This window comes from Octopus bimaculoides, chromosome 9 (genome assembly GCF_046866305.1).
Source record: "Octopus bimaculoides isolate indiv1 chromosome 9, ASM4686630v1, whole genome shotgun sequence".
NCBI lineage: Eukaryota > Metazoa > Mollusca > Cephalopoda > Octopoda > Octopodidae > Octopus > Octopus bimaculoides.
Genome location: NC_142936.1, coordinates 37,474,316 through 37,493,896, shown reverse-complemented (window position 1 = coordinate 37,493,896; position 19,581 = coordinate 37,474,316). Strand labels below are relative to the sequence as shown.

At 36.2% G+C, this 19,581-nt stretch overlaps 1 protein-coding gene across 5 annotated transcripts in view; it reads right to left on the bottom strand.

Moving 5' to 3' along the window:
* The window catches only part of LOC106877348 (centrosomal protein CCDC61), a 118,054-nt gene that overhangs the window by 21,002 nt on the left and 77,471 nt on the right, over positions 1 to 19,581 (bottom strand). For all 5 annotated transcript variants that reach the window (XM_052970643.2, XM_052970639.2, XM_052970642.2 and 2 more), the window contains exons 8-12: positions 14,253 to 14,332; positions 11,683 to 11,963; positions 9,058 to 9,133; positions 4,793 to 4,869; positions 3,090 to 3,159 (exon numbers count right to left, since the gene is read on the bottom strand). In XM_052970643.2, the coding sequence (XP_052826603.1) occupies positions 3,090 to 3,159; positions 4,793 to 4,869; positions 9,058 to 9,133; positions 11,683 to 11,963; positions 14,253 to 14,332 (584 nt within the window). The remainder of the gene's footprint in view (positions 1 to 3,089; positions 3,160 to 4,792; positions 4,870 to 9,057; positions 9,134 to 11,682; positions 11,964 to 14,252; positions 14,333 to 19,581) is intronic.

Sequence of the window (19,581 nt, the reverse complement as noted above, 5' to 3'; positions counted from 1 at the left end):
ATCAATCCCAGCATGCAATTGGTACTTAATTTATTGACCCCAAAAGGATGAAAGGTCAAATTGACCTCGGTGGAATTTGAAGAGGTATAAATATCAAAATATGACATATTTCTCTTTTACTCAAATCAAGTGCATAAAAATACGTATTCCAAATATGTTTTTGTTACCCAAAAGGATCACAATTGCCTGGTTCTGAAAATAGAGATTTTTGTAAGTTATATTTACAAATAGATATACTGAGACTACAAGATCATCCACAAGATCATATATAATCATATATGTACAGAGTCATGTGCATGTGTGTGTGTGTGTGTGTGTGTGTGTGTGTGTGCAGTTTTTTGATAACAATGATCATATATATATATAGAGAGAGAGAGAGACGTAGGAGTGGCTGTGTGGTAAGTAGCTTGCTTACGAACCACATAGTTCTGGGTTCAGTCCCACTGCGTGGCACCTTGGGCAAGTGTCTTCTACTATAGCCTCGGGCCGTCCAAAGCCTTGTGAGTGGATTTGGTAGACGGAAACTGAAAGAAGCCCGTCGTATATATGTATATATATATATATGTATGCGTGTATATGTTGTGTATCTGTGTTTGTCCCCCCAACATCGCTTGACAACCGATGCTGGTGTGCTTAGGTCCCCGTAACTTAGCGGTTCGGCAAAAAGAGACCGATATAATAAGTACTAGGCTTACAAAGAATAAGTCCTGGGGTCGATTTGATTCGACTAAAGGCGGTGCTCCAGCATGGCCGCAGTCAAATGACTGAAACAAGTAAAAGAAATAAAAGTATATATATATATTTATATATATATATATATATACACACACACACACACACACATACATATATATATATATATATATATATATATATATATATATATATATAGTGACAGAAACAGTATTAATACCAAAAGGCAATCTTTATCTCCAACTTGGATGTTGTGTTAGGGACACAATACTGTATTATTTACCTTGAGAAAATCTCTCAATTGGACTAGTGATGCATAAAACCACTCATTTATATTGTTGATAGATGAGAACCATCTGTTGTGGTCAGCAAAACAGCCAGATCATGTAATTTCACCCCATTTTTTATTCTTACAACATATATTAACTTCTACAAGGAAACAGTTGACAGTGATTTCAAAGTTTCAGCTTGCTTGCCTTCTTCAGATAGTCTAATGAAGGAAGGCAAGCCAAAATATTGAAATCACTGCCAACCTTTTTCTAGTAAAAGACAATAAGTATGTACTGTACTAAAATGTACTATATAAAAACAATTTAACATTGAACCGAATGCTGGGAGGTAAAGTGGCTGAGTTCCTTTTGAGTGTTGGCAATGACCAACACTCATCGAGGCAGTGACCAACACGTTTGGCATTAGGTCATGCTTGAGAAGAAGACCCATCAACCCAAGCAAAGTCACAGTCATAGCAGATGCTGGTCACACAAACGCACCCTGATGTCACGCAAATGGCACCCATGCTGGTGGCACATAAAAGCACCCATTACACTCTCAGAGTGGTTAGCATTAGGAAGGGCATCCAGCCATAGAAAACAATGCCAAATCAGACTGGAGTGTGGGGCAGCCTTCCAGCATAGTCAGACTATCCAAACCCATGCCAGCATGGACAATGGCCATGAAATGATGGCAATGTTCTTGATATATATAATTGTTCTTGATATTTTGGGTAAAATACTCCTTTTTACACACACATCTGTCTATCTGTCCTTCTCTCTGTCTATCTATCCACCATCCCATATTTATCTGCATATAATAAGCACTTATGTATGATGTGCAAACCTAATTCTGAACAATGAAATCTTAGAAAAAAAACACGTCCCATGTATAATACAAACTGACAGCAGGAAACAAATCTAATAAAGAGCAACAAAAAGTGCCAGGCAATTGGATACTGCATTAATGGAACTTTACATAAGATACTAGCGTGTTGTTTAAATGAAATTTGGCTGCCTGTTGGTTAGAAGTATACTAAGAGTACACAAATCTCTGTCTTCACATGCCCTTTGGTACAAGCCCCAGATATATTTACAGGGGAAGAGGGGTAGGGAGGGAAACACATCAGAATGTTATAGAGGACAATAGCATACTGATCAAACATTAAATATCTATAATAATAAGAATCCTTTCTATTATAGGCACAAGGCCTGAAATTTGTGGGGAGGGTTCTAGTCAATTACATCGACCCCAATGTTTCATTGGTACTTAATTTATCGACTCCGAAAGGATGAAAGGCAAAGTCAACCTCAGTAGAATTTGAACTCAGAGCATAGTGGCAGACAAAATACTGCTAAACATTTCACCCAGCATGCCAAACTCTAGGGATATTGAATTGGTCTTGATATTTTGGGCAAATTACTCTTTTTCAAAAGTTTAAAGAGAGAGCTTGGTTCTGTGTCTTAACTCGCTGTTTCTGCATCAAGAACCAACAGAATATGCTATTGAAAATATTTCTTTTTCTTGGAGAGGGATATTTTATCCAAAATTAACATATTATTTGAGAGCAAAAAGAAACAGGAGATTTGTTTATTTATTATAACATCATAAATTACATAATCTTTACATGTGTTTCATTAGTGAATACTAGTATGTTGTGTGATAATCATTATGTAAACAATACAAACACAAGACTTGAGAAAATAGTACATAACAATCGTTTGAATTATTAATTTCTTCTGAAGATATGGTGTATCAATGAGATTATGCAATCATCTATATAACAATTACCACAGAGCATCCCAATATTTATTAGTGAAACACATAAAGATTATGTAATTTATAATGGTATAATAAAAATACAAACTAAATCTCTTATTTTATTCTGCTCTTGGATATACACTATAAATTATTCAATGTATATAACACCAAAAGAAAAACGGAGGACAAACTATGCTTAACACTTGATTGGAATTTTGATATACATGGATTTACATGGAGTTCGAAGTACTGGTTACACACACACACACACACAAACAAACACATGCATGTACATACATTTTTTGTATAATGCTGTGAATATTTCCTTAGAAGAATTACGTACATGAAAACAAAATGACTCTTACCTGATTCTATAATATGAAGTAGAAGAACAATCTGAAAGACCGCCATCACTTGATTCGCCAGATCTATCAACTGGAGAAGAAAGAAATTAGCAGAGATATGTAGATATTAGAATCAGAGTAACAACACAAACTTCTTTTGGTTGTTGGCAACACAAATGTAGGGAAAGACATACAAATCAAAAACTATATCATCATCTCATTTAACATTCACATTCCACTTTCATGCTGGGTTGGACAGTTTGACAGGATCTGTTGGAACCCAAGAACTGCATCATGCTCCAGTGTCTACATTAGCATGGTTTCTATAGATGGCTGCCCTTCCTAACACCAATAACTTTATGTGTACTGGGTGCTTTTTTTGTGTGTCACCAGTACAAGTGAGATCATCAGTCAGCTTGCAAGACTATGAATCCAAAGTGGGTAGCTTTATGCTAGGAGATGAAGAGTAAAAGTATAAGAGCAGGGGCCAAAGCAGAACAGGTTTCTTGCTGTAGAGGAGCTACATGACTACTCACATTTCAGAAGAGAGGGTTGGAGTGACTGTGGTGGACCAGGGAAGAGATAAGAAAGTGGTGATGAGGTGAACCTTGAAAAGTACAAGGTGGGTAGAAATGAGGGGTGGGAGTGAAAGAGGCCAGGAGTGTAGGTGCATGGAGGCTGCAAAAGAGTGGTGGGGGATAAGAGACAGGGAACAGGTGAAGGGAGGGAGGTAGGTAACCACTGTAAAAATTCAGTAGGATTGACAGGCAGATGTAGTGAATGGTGGATGAGCAATGCTAGAAGAGATCAGGAAGGAAAAGGTAAGTAGAGGATGATTGACAGTTTCAAGCAGCTGTGATACATCATTATCATAATCAGCATTATCATCATCAACCTTTAAAGTCTGTTTTCCATGCTGGCAAACCAGAGAGCAGCACCAAGTTCTAGTCTGATTTGGCGTGGTTTCTATGCCTGGATGCCCTAGACAATATCATTTTTAATTTATAAAGCTTGTCTTTATTATTAGTCTATTCTTTTTCTTGGAAAAAGAGATAAAGCAGCTTCTAGTCAGAGAACATTCACACTTATAGACAAATATGTCACAGGACTGAGAGTGTATGGCAATATATAACATTGCACAGCCATCCATTCAAAGCTATCAAGGAAAATAGACTTTAAAACAATAATGATGATCAGCATGATGATGATGGTTATGATGATGACTTCCTTACACAAAGAAAGAAATAAGTCTAGGTATGGCTGCACAATTAATAAATTCACTTTGCAATCACATACTTCCAGATTCTATTCCATAGAATGGCACCTAGGGCAAATGAGTTGATCAGTGCCTTGCAAAGGAAATTAGGTAGATGACCTTTTGGGTGTGTTAGTATCATTATTATCATCATCATCGTCTTCATCATTTAATGTCCTTCCATACTGGCATGGGTTGGATGGTTCAACAGGATCTGACAAGCCAGAGGTCTACATCGAGCTCCAATATCGGCTTTGGCATGGTTTCTATGGCCAGATACTCTTCCTAACACCAACCACTTTACAGAATGTATCAGTGCTTTCTTTCATGTGACTAGTGAAATCACCAAGGCAAAAAAAGCCCCTTTGATCAAGTCTTTGAGTAATAGAAAGAGAAGTAGGAATATACCAAGTGTTGATAGAAGGGAAAAAGGGAATCAATAGCAAAATAATAAAATTCAGATAAATACCTTTTCTCTGAGAATTATATAGTTTCCCAAATGGCTGCGAATTGTTATTGCTTTTCCCAGATTTTTTGCGCCAGTTGCTTAAAATATAAGTTTAAAAAAAACAAATAATATATTTCTAAAGGAGTGAGACAAGTTATTAATAATCTTTATAAATTTGGTGGACCATTAACTTCATCTTTAATATGTGTGTGTGTATTTTATATTTTATCTGTTTCAGTCATTAGACTGTGGCCATGCTGGGACACCACCTTGAAGTCAAATGAATTGACTTCAGTACTTATATTTTTTTAAACCTGGTACTTATTCTATCAGTCTCTTTTTGTTAAACTGCTAAGTTACAGGGATATAAACAAACTAACACTCTAGACACACACTCTGAATGTACACACTGGAAGCTGTAAATCCAGGAACAAAATTTGCTTAGAGAGTGCAAGCTCAGGCCCAAATTGTTTTACAAATAAGGTCAATTTTTTTCAATTTTAATATCAAAACAAATACAGGTCTTATTATTATTATTATTCACATTATTTACATTTGATGGATATTTGTCCTCATCTTAACACAACGCTTCAGCTGATATACCCTCCAGCCTTCATCATGTGTCTTGGGGAAAGAAGCCCGTCATATATATATATATATATATATATATATATATATATATATATATATATACAGACACACATATGTACATATATATATATATATATATATATATGTACATATGTGTGTCTGTATGTTTGTGTGCCTGTGTTTGTCCCCCCACCGTCACTTGATAACCAATGCTGGTGTATTTACGTCCCCATAACTTAGTGGGTCAGTAAAAGAGACTGATAGAAAAAGTACTAAGCTTACAAAGACTAAGTCCTGGGATCAATTTGTTTGACTAAAGGCGATGCTCCAGCATGGCCACAATCAAATAACTAAAACAAGTAAAAGAATATATAAATACATATGTATATGAGAGTAGCTGTGAGTGAATGTGTCTATGTGTAAATGAATCATCATCATCATCATTGTTTTAACATCCGCTTTCCATGCTAGCATGGGTTGGACGATTTGACTGAGGACTGGTGAACCAGATGGCTACACAAGGCTCCAATCTGATTTGGCAGAGTTTCTACAGCTGGATGCCCTTCCTAACGCCAACCACTCCGAGAGTGTAGTGAGTGCTTTTACGTGCCACCAGCACGAAGGCCAGTCAAGCAGTACTGGCAACGGCCACGCTCAAAATGGTGTATTTTACGTGCCACCTGCACAGGAGCCAGTCCAGCGGCACTGGTAACAATCTCACTCGAATATCTTTACACGTGTCACCGGCACAAGTGCCAGAGAGGCAATGCTGGGCACAGGTGCCATCATTATTTCACTTTCGCTTGCTGCAACAGGTCTTCGCAAGCCGAGTTTAGTGTCCAATGAAGGAGACGACGTTGGCATGGGTGCCAGTCGTCGAATTTAGTTCGATTTCGATTTCACTTGCCTCAACAGGTCTTCGCAAGCGGAGTTTAGTGTCCAATGAAGGAAGGTACGCATAAGTGGGTTGGCTACACCCCTGGCAGAGGCCTTGGATTTAGGTCTCACTTGGCTTGCCGGGTCTTCTCACGCACAGCATATTTCCAAAGGTCTCGATCAGAAGTCATCGCCTCAGTGAGGCCCAATGTTCGAAGGTCGTGCCTCACCACCTCATCCCAGGTCTTCCTGGGCCTACCTCTTCCACAGGTTCCCTCAACTGCTAAGGTGTGGCACTTTTTCACACAGCTATCCTCATCCATTCTCGCCACATGACCATACCAGCGCAATTGTCTCTCTTGCACACCACAACTGATGCTTCTTAGGTTCAACTTTTCTCTCGAGGTACTTACACTCTGTCTAGTATGCACACTGACATTACACATCCATCAGAGCATACTGGCTTCATTCCTTGCGAGCCTACACATGTCCTTAGCAGTCACAGCCCATGTTTTACTGTCATGTAGCATTGCTGTTCGTACACATGCGTCATATAGTCTGCCTTTTACTCTGAGCGAGAAGCCCTTTGTCGCCAGCAGAGGTAAGAGCTCTCTGAACTGTATATGTGAGAGTGTGTTACAATTCCCTCAATTTGTTCCCACTTTAATTATTGGATTTTAATCAAGAGAGAGCTATATTGGACATAAGTGTGAGTGATTAGATATGTAAGAAGTGGAAATAAGATTGTGTGATGTTCAAGTTTTTCCTAAAGAGCATTAATGAGATAAATATCATTCAACCACTACCAAGACTGAATAGTATTCTTAAGGCCAACATTTACTCACTTGCAGCTTCTTCAAAGCTTTGTCACTAACTCATTTTGCTACCAAATCCAGAACTGTTAACAGTTCTATAATAGCCATCTCCCAAGCTACATTTTGGCATGAAAATATTGAAATTTGGTTCAGTAGAAAAAAAGTTACGTTAAAATATGTGAGGTTCAAAAATGGAGAGTAAGGTGAAAAATCGAATTTGAAAGTAACTTTCTTGAAACGAGAGGAATCTAAAAATGTCAATTTTATCAAAAGAATCTTTAATATAAAGAAGTTGTGAAGCCAAAAGTGCCGAAAAAAAGTAACGCTTTCAAAAAAACTTTCTTAATTTAAAAACTATATATATTCTATTTAATCTCAAATGATAAATCAAAGTGAGAGGAATCTAAAAATGCTAATTTTATTAAATAGAATTTCAGAGAAAAAAGGTATGAGGCAAAAAAGTGACAAAAAAAGTGATGCAAGGTTTGTGTCTATAGTAGAAAGGGTTATATAAACTATATATATATATATATATATCATCATCATCATCATCGTTTAACGTCCGCTTTCCATGCTAGCATGGGTTGGACGATTTGACTGAGGACTGGTGAAACTAGATGGCTACACCAGGCTCCAATCTGATTTGGCAGAGTTTCTACAGCTGGATGCCCTTCCTAACGCCAACCACTTAGAGAGCGTAGTTATATATATATATAAACTATTACAATATATAAAATATACACATTTGCCTCCCTTGCATCACTGTAAGATTTCTCTCTTTTTCTTTTTCTCTGAATTTTTGATTTTATCATGAGCCAGTGTAAAGTGCTCTTACAATTCACTTTTTATTTATTTAAATTTATACCTACTCTTATTTTAATTCATTCATCAAACATGAAAAATAACTGAAAAATTACTTAACAAAAGTATTAAATAAAATGAAAAATTTTTAATCAGGTAAAATTATAAATTATTAATTGTCACAATTTATTTGTTTAATTGCATTGCTTGGGAAAAAAGTGGATTACAATGTAAAATGCAGACACATGGAGGTTAATATTCTTAAGTTATTAAACCTAGAAAAGTACAGGACAAGCATATTTATACTTAAAATATTGCAGCTGTAGTTAAAATTTCAAAATATATTTAGATTTAAAATCTACAAATAATAGTTTTTATTAGCTACTCTACTCTATAATTAAAAGATTAACTCAAATAATAAATTTAAGGCTAACTGTTAACAAAAAATAAAACATTTTTCAATAGCCCCATTGAAAACGTTTTTCAATTTCAAGTTTTTAAATACTCCCATACCTGTACAGAGTGAGTATATTGAGGGGTTTCCCTCCCCTGACATTTTATACCAAGAAGAATTTTTTATATGGTATACTACCCCACCAAGCAAAAAATTTAATTAGGAAGAGTACCTCACTCTCCAGAAAATATCACTGTACCCTCCAATAAGCCACAACCCTATCATAAAGGTGTCAATTGAACTTGCCTTTTTTTTTAATTACCAGAGGACCAGACTTGTGGTGTTTTTATCAATGAATTATTGTGTACCAAGTTTTATCAAAAAGATGAGCAAAAATGGAATCTCAATTGAATACTACTTAAGAACTTTTTGTAGTTCTTAAAAACTTGTAATTGAAAAAACATTTTTAATGGGGCTATTGAAAATGTTTTTATTTTTTGCTGACAGTTAGCCTTAAATTTATTATTTGAATTAATTTTTTAATTATAGAGTAGCTAATAAAAGCTATTATTTTTAGCTTTTAAATCTAAATATCTATTTAAATTTTAACTATAGCTGCAATATTTTAAGTATAAATATGCTTGTCCTGTACTTTTCCAAGAGAAATAACTTAAGATTATTAGCCTCCATGTGTCTGCATTTTCCATTGTAATAGTAAAATATTTACAAGATTATTAGGCTATCTTAATACATTAAAACCAAATGCACTTTCATTATTAATGGAAATAATAAGTAGAAGTAATACTTACTTTCGTCTTTGAATTTCTTCTTTTTTCCTTTCTTGTTCTTTAATATAAGCTGTTGGATCAAACCTGCGGAATGTTGCTAGAAAAAAGAAATGAAAACTATATACATATATCTCCTCAAAGTGAGACAACTATCTCTGTTATTCTATTAAACTCTAACCACTTACCTGGTACACACCCACTTCCCTCAGTTCCACTCCTTCTCTCAGCAGAGTGAAGTCTATCTTGCAAGATACTTGGCGACCCTACTGGTGCTGATACCATGTAAAAAGCAGCCTATGCCTGTATCATGAAAAAAAGCACCAGCACTGGTGTCACGAAAAAGAGCATCTGTGCTAATGTCGCATAAAAAGCATCCAGTACACTCTGTAAAGTGGTTGGTTTTAGGAAAGGCATCCAGCTGTAGAAACCATGATAAAACAGACAATAGGCATCTGGTGCAACTCTCTGACTTCCCAGCTCCTGTCAGACCATCCAATTCATACCCAAATGGAAACATATGTTAAATGATGATGATGATGATGATATATATATATATATATATATATATATATATATATACAAGCACACATAACATAAATCCTTGAGTATAATATGCACCCCCTTCTCTAATTTGAGTCAAGGAGGTCTATATAACATCCTTCGTTTGTAAACATATATACAGTAACATCCTTTATTATTATTGTATATATAACATAATGCAAACATGTAGCTTTTTTGTGCACTTTGTTTGCAGAAAATAAAGAAATAACAGTAATAACGTCAGTGAAAAATAAATATTAAGTAAATTGCCTTTCACATATTTATCACTATCAGTTACAAAAGCAAAAGCAAAAACATTTATTCAAATCCTTCAAATTCAACGTCACTTTCAGCATCAAATAACTGTTCCATTTGTTCCTCCATAAACAAACACTTCCGCGCATGCGTAATACAATAATGGTGATGTTCTTAACTGTTATATGGGAATGTAAATATGTTTGCAAATTGTTTTTGTTACATGTTATTCTGTGTTCTGAATACTTTTATTTTAATAAATGTTGCTTACTGCAAGTTATGGATGATTCTTTTATGACTTCATTACTTTCAGGCTTAGCTTCAGGTATTTTCGTGCCCGACATCACAAAATGCGTCTGAATAAACATTGCCGGACAGCAAATAGAGACTCGGACATTGCTTAGAAAATATTTTTCATTTTTAACCTTGTATATAGTACACACTAGGGATTTTGACCTTTAAATTTGGGGAAAAAAATGCGGATTATACTCGAGGATTTACGGTACACATTATATATAAGAGGATTTGAAAACTTGTCTCAAGTCCCCTTTCACCAATAAGCCTTGCACATTATAAACACACATAACATTACACCACTAGTTTGTTTTTTTATGGAAATACTTACAAGGTAAAGTTTATGGTACAAAACCAGCAACAGTCAATGAGTTGAACAAGGGTGTGTAAAAATACCAAAAGAAAAATTTCTTGATGCTTGAAATTCCATTGCTTCATATTGTCAGCAGTAACTGTTCCAGAACAGTCATCAGTTTGAAAACAGGCATTCATAAACAAATTAAATCTTGTCTGCAAATTCCTATATATATATTACTTGTTTCAGTCATTAGACTATGGCCATGCTGAGGCATCACCTTGGGAATTTTTTAGTCAAACAAATTGACCTCAGTACTCACTTTTTTTAAACCTGGTACTTTATGGGGACGTAAACACACCAACACTGGTTGTCAAACTCTGGCGTGGGGGGGGGGGAACACAGACACACACACACATATATATATACACACACACACACACAACAGGCTTCTTTCGGCTTCTGTCAACCAAATCCACTCACAAGGCTTTGGTTGGCCTGAGGCCAAAATAGAAGACACTTGCCCAAGGTTGGGAACCATATGGTTGGGAAGCAAGCTTCTTACCACAAAGATATGTAGTTACAGATATGTTTTGGGGAAAGATACTGTGTGAATTTGGTCACTATGTAACATAGTCAAGGCAGGTATTTCCATTCAAAATGACAAAAGAGGAGAGATTTCAATTCTGAACACCAAGCGACTATAGCACCTGCTACTGACACAGACACCCTATTTCTTTAAATATGTTTTTTTCTTTATTTGTTTGTAAAGAAGGGTCTACACCAATAATCTTCACATGACTCTCCCCTCCCCAATACCACCAGTGTACTACTGATAGAAATGAACTGAATATCCCTATGGAATCTATTTTTCCCACATGGACTGAGATATTCAGACTCAACCCTTTTGATAACAACTTGCCTGAGATCATCCCTGGGGCTATGATATAAATTTTCTGTCTTTAAGTCATTTAAATTAAAAACAATCCATTAATATTTCATGTTAATTTATGTTCCAAACACCAGCTTAATAATGGCAAAATTATTTTACTATGTTTTTTTTTATTAGTTACAAAATTTGTTCAAACAAAGACAAGATATTTAAACAGAATTACAGCAGTAAAACGATTAAGTGTCTCTATATGCAAAAGGTGCAATGTGACAAGTAAACTGGATACAAATCGTTGTGGTTGATTGGCTGATACTTTACCAACTCAGCCAATTGGATCAAAGCAAAGAAGTGTTTCAAATTCAAAACTCACTGTATGGTGAAGGAGTACGACTTCTGTAATTCTTTTGAGATCCAGTAGAATTTGCGCTGTTTCTGGAAGAATTCATATTGTTGTCATGGCTACAAGAGTAAACTGCATCTCTGGAACATTTCCTTTCTCTGGAATTAGATTGTTTTCTACGTAGTGTTGGACGCTCACGCGAACTACTTCGCTCTCGAGAAGAAGACCGATTCCGTAGAGTTATACAGTTGAGACTTTCACAAGAGGAAGACTGTTCAAATCGGGAATTGCGTGCAGAATTACTTCGATTTCTAAAAGAGAAGACAGTGTGTATGTATGTGAGTGTGTACACACACATATATATATATATAAAGATATATGTATGTATGTATGTATGTATGCACACACAAACACACACATACATATGGATGTTATGTGTATGCATGTATCTGTGTATGTTTACACACAAACTCATCATTTGTCTAATGTAATGTTGTTATATAGAGCATTGACAGCCACTCCACTTTATTAACTTTTGGAGTGGTAGCCACATCTAACCACCCAATTTAAAACTCCTCACATGGATAGGTACCTTTACGAGCATCCAAACCAGGCTCCCAGTAGTGAGTCATCCTGGCCTCACAGGACATTAACACCTGTTACACATTACTAGATACCTAAAGCTAAAACTAACCAGACTTAGTCATTTTCCTTCCACTCTTCTAACAGTCATAAATTCCAAAAGTACTTGAACCCTTTCACTATCACATAACCCCTTACTAACTTGTAAACCATATGTTTGATTCTTCTCCAAGGCACAGTTTTTCAACCCTTATCCATACTCTGTGTCTGGTCTCCAGGCGACATACTGTATTCAAATTTCACTCTAAAAGATTGAGTCAGTGAATATATAGATTTCACTCACCTATCACATGGCTCTCTCACTTGGATATCAACTGTAAAGACTTCCATTTACTCTGGTTCAAGGTCTCTCTTCATCTAAATAAATCTGCTTCCTCATTTGCACTCTAGATTTCTGGACTGGCTCTTGTGCGGGTGGCACATAAAATACACCATTTTGAGAATGGCCGTTGCCAGTACCGCCTGACTGGCCTTCATGCCGGTGGCACGTAAAAGCACCCACTACACTCTCTGAGTGGTTGGCGTTAGGAAGGGCATCCAGCTGTAGAAACTCTGCCAAATCAGATTGGAGACTGGTGTAGCCATCTGGTTTTACCAGTCCTCAGTCAAATCGTCCAACCCATGCTAGCATGGAAAGTGGACATTAAACGATGATGATGATGATGATTTCTCTAACTACTAATAATTCTACAACCATGCCACTTCCTACACTGAGGAAGCCTTTCTCACTTCACTTCACCTCTCTCTCTCTCTCTCTCTCTCTCTCTCTCTCCGAACTCATCAACTTCCATGACTTCAATGCTCACAGCTTATATTGCTATACTGCAGAAACTGAAACTTTCACTAACACATTAATTCTATACATCAACCTCATTTCATCCCCTACACACATCACTGACGAACACACAAACACCCAAGACCTCTTTACATTAACAAACCTTGTTTCCTACACCCTTCACTGACTGGCACACACAACATATAGACACAAGATTGCTTTCCTAACCTCCAAACCTAACTGCTACCAAACCATACAATCTCTGCAAGAATTGGATGTCCAACCACTGCCTTATCAGGATTACCCACCACACACTCACATACCTCACAAATTCCCCACCACCACACACATATTGGCCCCTGTTTCATTCAAGTCAGCTGACTGGTTGTACTTCTGCCAGTTTTAAGTTAACTATCCTAGGATACGCCTCACTGTTGATCCATCAGAGACAGCTAAGCATGTATGTGAAATCATCTTCTAGAGCAAGATCCTCTATTTTCCATACACAACCACAACTTACAGGCCCAAGTCCCTAACATGGTTGACTTGTGACTGAGCTGCAGCAGTTCAAGTAAAGGATATGCACTAAAATGCTGAAAGAACCCACCCACCCCTCCTACAAATTCAAGAGCTTTTACTTAGCTCCACAATTCCTGCAAAACCATCATTCAAAATGCAAGGAACTTCTCCATTCATTATACAACCCACAATCTCTCCCGTTTCCCAAATTGTAGCTATTCCTTCTGGTCTCTTGCTAAAAGGATCTCTACCAACTTTGCTGAATTCTCTTTTTCTGTTGGGGTACTTTTTAAAGTACCATCAAAGCTGAAAAGTAAATAAAAAGTCTCCACATATGCTGTCTATTTTGCATCCAACTAAAAACTACATACACAAGATAAATTTCCTTTTAAATATCCTCTTCCACTTCACCAAACCTAAATGATTGTTAACAAAAAATACTAAGTCTCTCCTGTGATAATTCCAATTTTCACAATAATCTGACATTATAAACATTTGAATAAACAAACCTATTTTTAAATATTTTCTGTTCAGTCATTACAGAACTGAGCTTTTGACTTAGAAAATGTTTCAATTGTATTCAGCAAGCTTTAGAATGACATTTGCCCAACATGTGACAGGATATTAAGAGTTAAGAAACAGCAGTAAACTAACATTAAAGTACCTCTTATAAACAGCTAGTTCATTTGTCAATGACTTCACTCGTATTCTAAGCTGTCGTTCGGATGATCGAAGCTGCCTCGCCTAAATAAAGAGAACAAGTGGAAAGATTTAGTAATCTCCCCACCCTCTCTCTTCCTCGTTTCATATATTTACAGCAACTGTACCATATATAAAATATCAATTTATAAAACTGAATTAGAAAAAAAAAAAAATCAGGAGTTTCATGAACCTTAAATATGAACATTTATGAAGAACTACAATTTAATTGTATATATTTAATTGTGTAGATATGAGCAACATCATTTTCTTCATTGGTGACTATCATGGTGGCCATTCTGAAATACATGGCTGTTCTAATTTAATGTTTCAGTTGTATTCAGCAAGCTTTAGAATAACATTTGCCCAACATGTGACAGAGTGAAATGAAACCTGGTACCTTCTAGTTGTGAAGTGTACTTGTTAAGCATTGATAGAGAGACAGAGACAGACAGACAGAGTGAATGAGAGAGAGAGAAAGATAAACAGATAGATGGAGAGATAGATAGATAAATAAATAAATAGAGATATACACAGGTAGAGAGTGAGATAGAGGGGGAGAGAGTGAAATAGAGAATGAGAAAAATAGAGATATAGAAAGATAGATAGAGAGAGAAAGAAACAGAGAGACAGACAGACAGGTCAGATAGATATATAGAGAGAGTGAGAGATAGAGATAGACAGACACAGAGAGACAGACAGGCAGATAGATATAGATATAGAGAGAGATAAACAGATATACAAACACACAGATACACACATGCATGCACACACACACACACACACACACACACACACACATTCATACATACACACAAGACTACTCTGTTGATGCTGTCTAAATTCCAATGAAAGAGCTTTGTTTCTTGGTGAGAAACTGGCTCTTTCTCCATCCATTGCTGAGAAATTCAAGCAAGCAAGCATACATACTTATACGGGAGAGAAAGTGGGGGTGGGGGGGGGGGGGAGAAAGGCAGAGACTACAATCCCACAACAGTAATTTTGTTGGTCATGAAAATGGCTTCAACTTACAAATTTAACTAATAGAAATAGCAAGTTCAGTGTGGAAAGCTATAAGTCCTTAGTCGTAAGTCTGAATTAATGATCTCTCTTTATTCATGGAAAACAACAATGTGTAAAACATGAAAACAGAAGGCATAAACAAATACTGCTAATACTATAACCACAAACTTTATATAATTGCTACAATCATTATATTACTGTGCACTAATGACGTGGGTTGCATAAATTACAGTACATAGATATTCCACATATTTAGGAGTAACTATATATTTATTGCATGAATTAATTATTGTTATTCTACACACTGAATGTGTTAGATAGGCAAGGCATTCCAGCCACAAAACCTTAATTCAAGTCACATATGCTCTAGTGAACACATTACGTCACAATTATAAAACTAATAGAGAAATGTCTGCTTGGGTCAACCAGATTAACACACACACACACACACACACACACACACATACACACAGGGAGAAGGTGGCAGAGGGAGGGAGAGAAAGAAGAAGGGAGGGAAAGAAGAGGAGAGAGAGAGTGATCATCATCACTTTAACACCTACTGTTCCACACTCACATCGGTCAGGCAGAATTTTGTTGAGGCAGGTTTTCTATGGCTGGATGTATTTCTTGTCACCAACCTTTGCTTATTTCTGAGTAAAGCAATATTTCACTATAACTGCATGTTTTCACGGAAGACTGGAAATGAATGACACCGCTTGCATGAATGGTGACATTTGTTTACGTCTATCATACAATGTCAAGGCAAGGACATAGTAAAATACATTCACACACACACACACACACACACACGTGGTGGGCTTCTTTCAGTTTCTGTCTATTAAATCCACAAACAAGGCTTTGCTTCACCCAGGGCTACAGTAGTATAAGACACCTGTCCAAAGTGCCACACAGTGAGATTGAACCTAACTTCATACCACAAAGTTACACCTACACCTACATATATTTCATCAAGATAAACAGATATCAAATGAAATTATGATGGTGGTCAATACATTTATTGTTCTGTTAGATAACAGAAATGTAAGACTGTGTGGCCTAGTGGTTAGAGTGTTGGGATCACAGTCTTAAGATCATGGGTTCAATTCCTGAACTGTGTGGCATGTTGTGTGCTTGGATAAAGTACAATGTTTCTTGCAGATCAAACCTACTCAGCAGAGAATTAGTACCACTCCTGTATTGTAGTTGCCTTCCACTCTCTCTCTAGCCATCACATCCTTGATGTTCCACTGGACCAAAGCTGGGAAGCTCCAAGAGAATGTTTGTGTCTGCTCACAACTACACAGGCACCCAAGACAATTAGCGGAAAAGTTTGGTATAAAGCTACCAGGTTATATGAGCTTGCAATTAACAGCTCAACATATAACAGAAAAAGCAGTTTTCTGTTACTTTCTGTATATTTTATCTTTTACTTATTTCAGTCATTAGACTGTGGCCGTCCTGCCTTGAAGAATTTTTAGTCAACCCTAGTACTTATTTATTAAGTTGTGGTGCTCATGTTATCATTCACGTTTGCTAAACTGCTAGGTTATGGAACATAAATACACCAACATCAGCTGTCAAATTGTGGTGGGAGACAAACACAGACACAAAGATACACACATATGCATGTATGTATGTTTGTATGTATGCATGTATATATATATATATATATATATATATATATATATATATATATATATACATATAATCATAAATATATAGGGATTGACAGTAACCTGCTTCTCCAACATACTGAGAATTCAGAAACAGCAGTCAAAGAACTACTATCAATCTAGAGTAATAATTTGTAGTTTTGAAATCAGTAGTTCTTTGACTGCTGTTTCTGAATTCTCAGTATGTTGGAGAAGCAGGTTACTGTCAATCCCTATATATTTATGATTATAAATGTTTTTTACCGAAAAAGGTTTTTTCATACTGAGCTACCCGGCAAAATTGTTAATTATTAATTTTATTACTAATTGACGATTCCCTGCCCTGCATATCTATATTTTAATAATAACTCTAAGGTGGATGGTTAAACCGCAGGAATTCGTACGAGTCTCTTTCCTATGCGGGACTATTTCTGATGCACACTGAATTGAAATTCATTAGGGCGAGGGATTTTGAACTTACTGGCCGATAAATTTCTTAACGTCTTCCTCACGTGGTATTGATGTTCACATGGTCAAGATTAACGTGAGTTATTTAGACATTAACAAATTTATTAGAATATTTAGCTGAAGATCAGAATAGAGTATTTATTTACTCTTAACTGTGAAACAGTCGTACTAAATTAACTAAAGGCAAGTGTTTTTTTACTCTTCTCTACTGTTTTTTGTTCTGTGTGTATCAAAAATATCGCTATCAATCTAGAGTAATAATTTGTAGTTTTGAAATCAGTAGTTCTTTGACTGCTGTTTCTGAATTCTCAGTATGTTGGAGAAGCAGGTTACTGTCAATCCCTATATATTTATGATTATAAATGTTTTTTACCGAAAAAGGTTTTTTCATACTGAGCTACCCGGCAAAATTGTTAATTATTAATTTTATTACTAATTGACGATTCCCTGCCCTGCATATCTATATTTTAATAATAACTCTAAGGTGGATGGTTAAACCGCAGGAATTCGTACGAGTCTCTTTCCTATGCGGGACTATTTCTGATGCACACTGAATTGAAATTCATTAGGGCGAGGGATTTTGAACTTACTGGCCGATAAATTTCTTAACGTCTTCCTCACGTGGTATTGATGTTCACATGGTCAAGATTAACGTGAGTTATTTAGACATTAACAAATTTATTAGAATATTTAGCTGAAGATCAGAATAGAGTATTTATTTACTCTTAACTGTGAAACGGTCGTACTAAATTAACTAAAGGCAAGTGTTTTTTTACTCTTCTCTACTGTTTTTTGTTCTGTGTGTATCAAAAATATCGCTATCAATCTAGAGTAATAATTTGTAGTTTTGAAATCAGTAGTTCTTTGACTGCTGTTTCTGAATTCTCAGTATGTTGGAGAAGCAGGTTACTGTCAATCCCTATATATTTATGATTATAAATGTTTTTTACCGAAAAAGGTTTTTTCATACTGAGCTACCCGGCAAAATTGTTAATTATTAATTTTATTACTAATTGACGATTCCCTGCCCTGCATATCTATATATATACATATATATATATATATATATATATATATGTATATATATACACACACACACACACACACACACACACACACACACACAATGATCTTTCAGTTTCTGTCTATCAAATCCACCCACAAGGCTTTGGTCGGCCTGAGGCTATAGTAGAAGACATTTGCTCGCGGTTTCATGCAGTGGGACTGAATCTGGAACCATGTGGTTACGAAGCATGGTTATTACCACACAGCCATGCCTGTGCCTATATGTATACACATTTTACGTTACGAAGGGAATTTACAATGGTTATATGGATAAAGTAACAACTTCTCAGTAAAAAAAGTCAAAAGTTTGTATTCCATCCCTGGCACATCTCAGCAATTTGAAACATCTCTGTGGTGCATAAAGGCTAAATGATGACAGTGCTAAGCAAATTGTAAATTAATGTGATGGCTACCATTCTCAGATCAGATACTCTACTAAAATAGCATTAGCACAGTGGTTCCCAAAGTGGGTAGTACTGCCCCACTGGGGATAGTGGAAAGATCCAGGGATCATTGAAGAAAAGCTGAACAATCATGGGGGTTTGTGGCCAAAAGATGTAAAAACAACAAAATAATGAGTTAATTATGTTAAGTTTCATATGTGGAATACTATTGTTTTGAATTTGCTGCAGAAAGTGGGCCATGTTTGTGGTGATGAGTTGGCCGGGATGGGATGGGGGGGGGGGCTGAAAAAGTTTAGGGACCACTGTATTAGATTATCTGTAAATAATATATATTCCATATGACCTCATGCCATACAAAATTTTTTTGAAATATCTTTTAGATTCAATTGCAGGCACAGGTATGATTGTGTGGTTAAAAATATGGTTTCTGGTTCAGTACCACTATGTGGGCTACCTTAGACAAATGTCTTCTATTACAGCCCCAAGCCAATCAAAGCTTTGTAAATGGATCTGGTAGATGGAAACTGGAAGAAGCTTGTCATGCATGCAAGTGTTTCTGACTCCTCATTTTCATACTGTATAACAGTTGGAAATGAGTGTTACTATCATACAAACTGGGTCATTTCTTTTCAATCTTCCATGAAAACATGCCCAGTCGAATTGTCAGACCAATACAAACATG